General features: G+C 48.3%; 1 protein-coding gene across 2 annotated transcripts in view; it reads left to right on the top strand.

Annotated features, from left to right (window-relative positions):
* TUB (tubby bipartite transcription factor) overlaps positions 1-9,713 on the top strand; it is a 49,981-nt gene that overhangs the window by 30,449 nt on the left and 9,819 nt on the right. For both annotated transcript variants that reach the window (XM_018573881.1, XM_018573880.1), the window contains 5 exons: positions 1,948-2,112; positions 2,628-2,749; positions 4,114-4,305; positions 5,889-6,001; positions 7,358-7,472. In XM_018573881.1, the coding sequence (XP_018429383.1) occupies positions 1,948-2,112; positions 2,628-2,749; positions 4,114-4,305; positions 5,889-6,001; positions 7,358-7,472 (707 nt within the window). The remainder of the gene's footprint in view (positions 1-1,947; positions 2,113-2,627; positions 2,750-4,113; positions 4,306-5,888; positions 6,002-7,357; positions 7,473-9,713) is intronic.

Raw genomic sequence — 9,713 nt, 5'->3', positions numbered from 1 at the left:
GCCAGGCCGCACATGTGTCGCCGCATGTTCACGTGACGGCCTCATTGCACGTTATGTTCACTTTTGTATCGTTTTAATTGAAAGGAGTTAACACGTGTTGGTGTACGAGTCCAGGAAAGAACATTGTCTTCACCAGTCTGGGGAACAGTAACTGTCATTGTAACTGGAAATATGAGTTAAAGGGTCACTCCACCCAGAAATAATATTACAGTGTTAGATGCTGGAGAGTTACCCAGTTGTCATTTTATTATAGCTCTGCTCTGAGATCCAAGTTCCTCCTCCATCACTTTGAGGGGTTCCCACTCTCCGCCCCGGACTTTGTATTTTATTATATCATGGTGAACGCAGCAGGAGGAGTGAGAACACCCCATGGTGGGGGAGGAAGCCAGGAACGGTGGCTGGGAGCTCTCACAAGTGATAAAAGTGACCCATGAATTGTAGACTCTGAGTTCTGTGCCATCTAATGGGGTCACCCACAGCAGCATTGATAGCCCATTATAACGCAGACTGTACCATGAGGTAGTGGAGCCGCCCATCCATTGCCCATCCCTCACCTGTCACCTGTCTCATTCCTTGCCCATCCCATCCTCATTCTTCATCCATTTATGTCTCTGTCATCCCTTGTTCACCCCTCCCTCATCCCTTGCCCCCTTCATCTCTCCTCCTGGGACCATACCTTGTCCATCCTTTGCTTGTTTCTCACTGAATACTCTCTTATCCCTTGCCCTCGCCCACCCCTCCCTTAGCTTTTACCCATTCCTTCCTCATCCCTCACCCATCCTTGCCTTATCCCTCACTCATCTCTCTCTCATCCCTCACCCATCACTTCCTCAGTGCTCACTCATCTCTCTCTCTCACCCCTCACCCATCTCTTCCCCAATCGCTCATCTCTCTCTCATCCCTCACCTATCACTTCCTCAGTGCTCACTCATCTCTCTCTCATCCCTCACCCATCACTTCCTCAGTGCTCACTCATCTCTCTCTCATCAATCATTCATCTCTTGCTCATCCTTTGCTTGTTTCTCCCTCAATCCTGGCTTATCCCTTGCCCTCGCCCATATTTTAACCGTCCCTCCCCCATCTTTTGCCCATTCCTCGCCCATCCTTGCCTTATCCCTTATTCTTCTGTTGCTCATCCCTCACCTATCACCTACTCACCGCTCGCTCATCCCTCAGTCATTGCTCGCTCATCTTTTGCCCATCCCTTTCTCATCCCTCCCTCATCACACGCGCATATATATCCCTCTCTCGCCCATCTTTTGCTCCTCCCTCGCTTACCCCTTGCCCATCCCACCCTCATTCACACCTTGCCCTCCGCATCATGTATTGCGTGCTGATGCCTTCCAGTCTACAGATGGTAATGTGATGTCTTTATCAGTGTCAGTGCTAAGCCGGAGAGCAAGTTGGATGTATTTCCAAGTTCTGACATCCGCTGTGTGCTTGCTCCGGGCCAGTGACTCCGGAAGTGTCGAGGCCGCAGCCAGCCAGGCAAATAGTATTTTCAGAAGCAGTCACAGCGGCAGCCGTCCCCTCAGCAGAGATGTACAAAGAGATTGGAATCTTCTTTCCCCTGAGTCTGCTCCTTCACATTTCCTTCCAGGTGACTTAGTAGGTGGAAGGTACAAATCAGATGTTTCTGTTGCTGTGCTGAATGCACGAGGCTCAATCCACAATAAGGATCCTTATCTACACTAAAGTCCATTGAGATATGAAATGACATCATCACAGCCAAAAATAAGGATCCGCTTCCTTGTGTTAAAGCTTTGTGAATTGAGCCCCCCCTCCCCCCATCTCCGATCTTTCACTCCATAGGAGACATACTGGACCGGAACTTTCCATGAAAGAAATGGCTGCCATTGACTTCTGTTCATTATTCTCTTGGTCGGCGATAGGTCCCCCCCATACACAGGACCGTACATTGAGCTGACCCGTTCTCCCTCTCTGCAGGAATCGACGGTCCGGCCGCTTTCCAGGACGAAGCCCCAGACACGGGGAGCCACGTACAGATCCTGACGGTGGGACAATCCCCTCAGGAGGAGGATGAGAAGGAGAACGCGACCGGCGGACAAACGCAAAGCAAGCAGGACCTGAGGGTGACCATGCAAAAGAAAGGTGAGGGCGCAACACAGCTTTGATTCCAGATCGTCATTCCGGGGAAGAGATAAAATACCGTTTCCGCATACACCATACATGCTGACTTTCCATGTGCTGCCCCTCTATTCCCCGCTGCCCCTCTACTCCCCGCTGCCCCTCTACTCCCCGCTGCCCCTCTACTCCCCGCTGCCCCGAGGCCGGGCCTTGGTTGGCCTTGTGGGAAATCCGGCCCTGATCTTGGTCCTCTGTCCCAGCAAACCCAGGACCGTCCCGGGGACCTGTAAGTGTGACTGAATTGCAGCAGATAAAAAGCAGGTCCCCTGCTCTGCCATACAGGACTGTGCCGTGTTGCAGAGCAGAACAAATATCAGAACTGGATAGACAGTAGTACAAATCCTTTGGCAGGTAGCACAGCTCACGTCTGTGTATTACATTCATGTATTTTACACGTATGTTTGGAGCTTAGTAACGAATTTGCTTTGTAAGTATCACGTGTGTGATCCTTTCCGGGTTCCTGTGCGGTGTCCCCCCAGGTATATCCAGCAGTATGAACTTCGATGAGGAAGGAGATGAGGAAGATGAAGACAGCTCGAGTTCCTCCCAACTGAACAGCAACACCAGGCCCGGCTCTGCCACCAGCAAAAAGTCTAACAAGGTGAGGAGCAGCTTCATTCTGATTGGCTCTGGGACAAGGACCAAAGAGCATTGTGGGCAACAGTGTCCGATGACGGTCCATGAGATTACATTCTATCTAAAGCCAAGAATGAATGGAATAGGGAAGGGTTACAATCCCTGTCAGTTTTTTGTTTTGCCATGCGAGTCTTGTTTGGGGAGATTTTCCTTCTCGTCCTGTAGAAAAGAACAGGAAGCAAGAAGAAATCCCCTCTTAGCTGTTGAATAGGTGTCCCCATTGGAATATTCCCTCTGGTGTCCCTATTGGAAGATCTTCCCTGGTGTCCCCATTGGAACATCTCCCCTGGTGTCCCTATTGGTAAATCTCCCCTGGCGTCCCCATTGATTGATCTCCTCTGGTGTCCCTATTGGAAGATCTTCTCTGGTGTCCCCATTGGAAGATCTCCTCTGGTGTCCCCATTGAATGATCTCCTCTGGTGTCCCCATTGGAAGATCTCCTCTGATGTCCCCATTGGAAGATCTACTCTGGTGTCCTCATTGGAAGATCTCCTCTGATGTCCCCATTGGAAGATCTCCTCTGATTTCCCCATTGGAAGATCTCCTCTGATGTGCCCATTGTAAGATCTCCTCTGATGTGCCCATTTGAAGATCTCCTCTGATGTCCCCATTGGAAGATCTCCTCTGGTGTCCCTATTGGAAGATCTCCTCTGATGTCCCCATTGTAAGATCTCCTCTGATGTCCCCATTGTAAGATCTCCTCTGATGTCCCCATTGTAAGATCTCCTCTGGTGTCCCCATTGGAAGATCTCCTCTGGTGTCCCCATTGGAAGATCTCCTCTGATGTCCCCATTGGAAGATCTACTCTGGTGTCCTCATTGGAAGATCTCCTCTGATGTCCCCATTGGAAGATCCCCTCTGATGTGCCCATTGGAAGATCTCCCCTGGTGTCCCCATTGGAAGATCTCCCCTGGTGTCCCTATTGGAAGATCTCCTCTGATGTCCCCATTGGAAGATCTCCCCTGGTGTCCCCATTGGAATATTCCCTCTAGTGACAAATGGAACATGTTGGATTTCCCATCATGTTTTTCTCTCGGTGACAACAGGACAAATATAGATGTTGAATCTTCCCAGAAGGGGGAGACGGAGTCCAATAAAAACCCAGCAGGGAACTCCATCCAAAACGAAAAAAAAGTTTACACTTTAGAAACACGTTTGCTGACTTTGCCTGAGACATACCTGTCCCGGGCGAGCGATGCCAGAGGATGATGATGACGACATTTCTCATAGGGAGGTGCTTGTCTCTCTCGGCGGATCGCTGTCAGAAATGACATCATTTGATTGGTTGGTGAAGTTTCTATGAGAAGAATGTTTTTTTGTTCCCCTCAGGAGAGCGCCGCGGCACCGAGCCCCCAGACCAACGAACCGCCTATCGACGTGGATGATCTGGAGGAGTTCTCGATGCGGCCGGCCCCTCAGGGAGTCACCATTAAGTGCAGGATCACCCGGGACAAGAAGGGCATGGACCGGGGCATGTACCCCACCTATTACCTCCACCTGGAGAGGGAAGACGGCAAAAAGGTCTGTGACCTCCCACCTACGTGACTAGCGGGATGAGGGAAATGTACAACCTAGAGGGGATTTCCCTTCACTTCCTGTCCTGTAGATAGAAAAGTGAGAGGAAATCTCATCCTAGAATGTTGTGACCAGAACAGGCGTCCCCATTGGCAGATCTCTCCTCTATTTCTGATCCGGTGACAACTCTGAATTTTGTATTTCCCATCACTCCTCATACACGGAGGCACCGGGACAAATAGAGGGGGGAATCCCTCCGCGGGGGCCCAGACAGCAATAAAAATGTAATGAGATCACCAAATCTAAGAACTGAGAGTCCAAATATCGGCGTTCTTTCACAACAAGACAATATACAGAACGGACAATGTGTTCAATATACAGAACTGTCCTCTGTAGAGCTGCAACAACTAATCGATGTAGTCGATTAATCGATGATCGAAAACGTTGACAACGTTTTCCATCGTCGATTTCAGTCGACTACATCGATTAGTTTCCCCTGCTCGCGGCTCCACACACGACCTGAGCCACACACCGCGCACCAGACGACACGCCTCTTCCGCCGCGCACCAGACACGCCTCTTCAGCCGCACACCAGACGACACGCCTCTTCCGCCGCACATGCCGCACACCAGACAGCACGCCTCTTCTCCTCCCCGCTCTGAGCTTCCTGACGCGGCTCCACACACACACACACACAGCGATTGGGTTATTTTAATGTATTGCTGGGATAGTGGGAACTGTTGTATTCCTCTATAGCTGGCGGTATTCTGCATTGCGCTGTGTAATGTATTATTGCCATTTTCTTTTTTTTTTAAATCCGATTTAACCGATTAATCGAACTCAATAATCGGCTAACTAATCGATTTTGAAAATAATCGTTAGCTGCAGCCCCAGTCCCCTGTCTCCAGGGATCGATTATTGTAAGTACTCGGGAATGGCGCAGTCACCACCATTAATTATTTGGATGATCCAAAGTGGGAAAATGCCAAAATATCAGCAGCTGGGTCATCATTTCCACTTCCGAATAATTCATTGTGGTGACTGCGCCATCTTATGAGTGATCCGGATCTCATATGATCCGTATCGTTCTTACAATTGTTGTCCCGCCCATGTTTTCAGCACGCAACCCTGATGAAGGAGTTTGGAGCCCCTGAGACACGTCCGTATTCTTGATTTACAATTTAAATCAAATGATTAAATGACATTTAAAAATATTATGAAATAAAATAAAATGATAACTGGAGTGAATCCGGATTTGCGGCGCTCGCATCCCTCAGACCAGATGTAGAGGACGGGATAGATGAATACAAACTGTCACCCGACATCCTCACAAGCTGCGTCTGTGATTTTCAGTTCTGATGGAATGTTCTTAGAATGCGTTGTGCTGTTTTATATTCGAGAAGAGAAATCCAAATCCAATGAACACATTCTAATAACATTCTATTTGGCGGCAACATTGTAACAAACAGCATTGACCAAATGAATGTTACATTCAGCCTGTAAAACAACTTAAAGTGAAATTAAACCCTCAGATTGTGGCTAAAAGCTCCAGAAGGGGTTTGAGTGCCACAAATGTATTTTGTTTTTAGATATTTCTATTGGCCGGGAGGAAAAGGAAGAAGAGCAAAACGTCCAATTACCTCATCTCCATCGATCCGACCGACCTCTCCCGGGGAGGAGAGAGCTTCATCGGCAAGCTGCGGTAATCATACGGGAGGGAGGCATTAAATGAATGTTCAGTATTGGAGGGATCGGGGAGCAACACCCAGACGTCACATGATCTACACGCAGCCTGTCCTGTCCATCCTGGCATTTGTAGTCCATCTCTGTCTGCTCCTCCTTCCAAGTCTCTGTTGTCCCCGGAAACCCCCGCTGCAGAACGTCCCTGATTCTGAGCAAGTGGAAATGCAGCCAGGGCGTTCCAGGGTTCCAGCTCCGCCCTCTCTCTGAGATCATGGCAGCCCCGCCCCCTGCATGCTGAACCAAGAGATGGAGGTTGCACAGAGTCATGTGACAAGGCTATAACACTTCCCTGTAACACTATAAAAGGCCTGCTGGATCTGGCCACAATAGATTTTCTGATATAAGCACAGCTGAAGCATTAGCGGTTCCCCAGATGATGATATTACTTGCTGGGAGTTTTCTTATACTTCCAGTAATACATTGGGTGGAGGTTTTCTCTTAACTGTATGGAAAGCCCGTTCTTTGTTTTGAATGGAGTGGGGAATATTGGAGCCCCTGTCAGGTTTTTATTGCCGTCTCTGCCTCTGATGGGGAGATTCTCCCTCTTGATTTTTTCTGGTGACAGCTGTCTAATGCTGGGCACACACCTTACAACCATGGTAGGACTTTTGTCTTGCGAGGGTTGTAAGGTACTTAAAAAAACGTACGATCTGCCCATCTTGCATAGGCAGATCGTACTTGCGATGATCGCAAGCCACGCCCCCTGAGGGGCGGGCTTCCGATGACTGCAATGCCGAACGGGCAGTGTGCGCTTATGCACACCGGCCCGTACGGCTTTCATCATAGGGACATGCCACACACCCGCCGAACGTCGTACGATGCTCGGCGGGTTTTCGAACATGTCCGTAAGTTAAAAGTCGTGCGACCGTACAGTAGTAGAGGTCGCACGGCTTCCACACACCTTACGATCATCGTACGATCGCGGGATTTCCCACGATTATCGTAAGGTGTGTGGGGACCTTTAGAGAGGATTCCTTTGGAGAGATTTTCTCACTTCCTGTTGGATCAGCAGCAACAGGAAGTGAAGGGAAATCTCCCCAATGTGAGTCAGATGATGAATAAACTATGACAAGGGATCATTCCATTCCGCAGTCTATCCAAAACGCATTTATTTATCTTTATAGATAAACGATTAGACGAAGCTGATGAAATGTTTTTATTTTTGTTATTTTGTTTCTATTTGATACTTTATTAGTAATAAGTTTGCGTTATTTTTGTGCCGAGGTTTGTCGCAGTAACGGGACGTTCCAGAGAACCGTCATTACGTAGAACTGACAATAACAAATGACTTCAATATATTTATCTTCCCGCTCAGATCAAATCTAATGGGTACAAAGTTCACCGTCTACGACAACGGGGTGAACCCAGTGAAGACGCCCTCCAGCCTGGAGGCCAGCAATCTACGGCAGGAGCTGGCGGCCATCTGCTACGTAAGTGCGGCGTCACATTGTGTCCATCAGAGATTGTTACATTGTATTCTTCTGTACTACGGCCAATGGGAAATCCTGGAGGGAGCTATCTGCCGTGACACTGTAAAAGGAGGCGTGTCTGATCTGCCATGACACTGTAAAAGGAGGCGTGTCTGATCTGCCATGACACTATAAAAGGAGGCGTGTCTGATCTGCTATGACACTATAAAAGGAGGCGTGTCTGATCTGCCATGACACCATAAAAGGAGGTGTGTCTGATCTGCTATGATGCGATAAAAGGAGGCGTGTCTGATCTGCCATGACACTATAAAAGGAGGCGTGTCTGATCTGATATGATGCGATAAAAGGAGGCGTGTCTGATCTGCTATGACACTATAAAAGGAGGCATGTCTGATCTGCTATGATGCGATAAAAGGAGGCGTGTCTGATCTGCCATGACACTATAAAAGGAGGCGTGTCTGATCTGCCATGACACTATAAAAGGATGCGTGTCTGATCTGCCATGGCACTATAAAAGGAGGCGTGTCTGATCTGCGATGATGTGATAAAAGGAGGCGTGTCTGATCTGCGATGATGCGATAAAAGGAGGCGTGTCTGATCTGCCATGACACTATAAAAGGAGGCGTGTCTGAGCTCCCATGACACTATAAAAGGAGGCATGTCTGATCTGCTATGATGCGATAAAAGGAGGCGTGTCTGATCTGCCATGACACTATAAAAGGAGGCGTGTCTGATCTGCTATGACACTATAAAAGGAGGCGTGTCTGATCTGCCATGACACCATAAAAGGAGGTGTGTCTGATCTGCTATGATGCGATAAAAGGAGGCGTGTCTGATCTGCCATGACACTATAAAAGGAGGCGTGTCTGATCTGATATGATGCGATAAAAGGAGGCGTGTCTGATCTGCTATGACACTATAAAAGGAGGCATGTCTGATCTGCTATGATGCGATAAAAGGAGGCGTGTCTGATCTGCCATGACACTATAAAAGGAGGCGTGTCTGATCTGCCATGACACTATAAAAGGATGCGTGTCTGATCTGCCAGGTCACTATAAAAGGAGGCGTGTCTGATCTGCGATGATGTGATAAAAGGAGGCGTGTCTGATCTGCGATGATGCGATAAAAGGAGGCGTGTCTGATCTGCCATGACACTATAAAAGGAGGCGTGTCTGATCTGATATGATGCGATAAAAGGAGGCGTGTCTGAGCTCCCATGACACTATAAAAGGAGGCATGTCTGATCTGCTATGATGCGATAAAAGGAGGCGTGTCTGATCTGCCATGACACTATAAAAGGATGCGTGTCTGATCTGCCATGGCACTATAAAAGGAGGCGTGTCTGATCTGCGATGATGCGATAAAAGGAGGCGTGTCTGATCTGCCATGACACTATAAAAGGAGGCGTGTCTGATCTGCCATGGCACTGTAAAAGGAGGCGTGTCTGATCTGCCGTGACACTGTAAAAGGAGGCGTGTCTGATCTGCCATGACACTATAAAAGGAGGCGTGTCTGATCTGCCATGACACTATAAAAGGAGGCGTGTCTGATCTGCCATGACACTATAAAAGGAGGCGTGTCTGGTCCTCACAACCCTATCAAGCCCCATCATTGATCATTGATTTTCGAAGTTATATTTATAGTGACTGGCAGTGAGAAATCAAAAACAATTGGTGATGTGGTTCTGTCATGTACAACCAGTTATAGCTGATTTGTTTCAGTTGTTTTATATATTGTATATACGAGCTTGGTTTTATAAATAGCCATTTTCACTGCTTTCCACTCACCTCATAGTTCTAGCCGACCTGTGACAATGAGACTGTCACAGGTCGGCTCAGTAGATCTTCTGGTCCTCACAACCCTATCAAGCCCCATCATTGATCATTGATTTTCGAAGTTATATTTATAGTGACTGGCAGTGAGAAATCAAAAACAATTGGTGATGTGGTTCTGTCATGTACAACCAGTTATAGCTGATTTGTTTCAGTTGTTTTATATATTGTATATACGATCTTTGTTTTATAAATAGCCATTTTCACTGCTTTCCACTCACCTCATAGTTCTAGCCGACCTGTGACAATGAGACTGTCACAGGTCGGCTCAGTAGATCGGGAGGTGAGCAAACACATACCGGCGTTCGCTCACTTCTCGATCCTGTCACGGCTCTCTGCCGTGACAGGGGAGGGGCTGGATTCCCCCCTCCCCGCTCCTCCAGCGCTGACTGGTGGATCGGACGGGGGA

Source organism: Nanorana parkeri, unplaced genomic scaffold (genome assembly GCF_000935625.1).
Source record: "Nanorana parkeri isolate BGI_ZX_2015 unplaced genomic scaffold, ASM93562v1 scaffold2591, whole genome shotgun sequence".
Taxonomy (NCBI): Eukaryota; Metazoa; Chordata; class Amphibia; order Anura; family Dicroglossidae; genus Nanorana; species Nanorana parkeri.
This window is presented reverse-complemented; position numbering and strand designations above follow the sequence as displayed.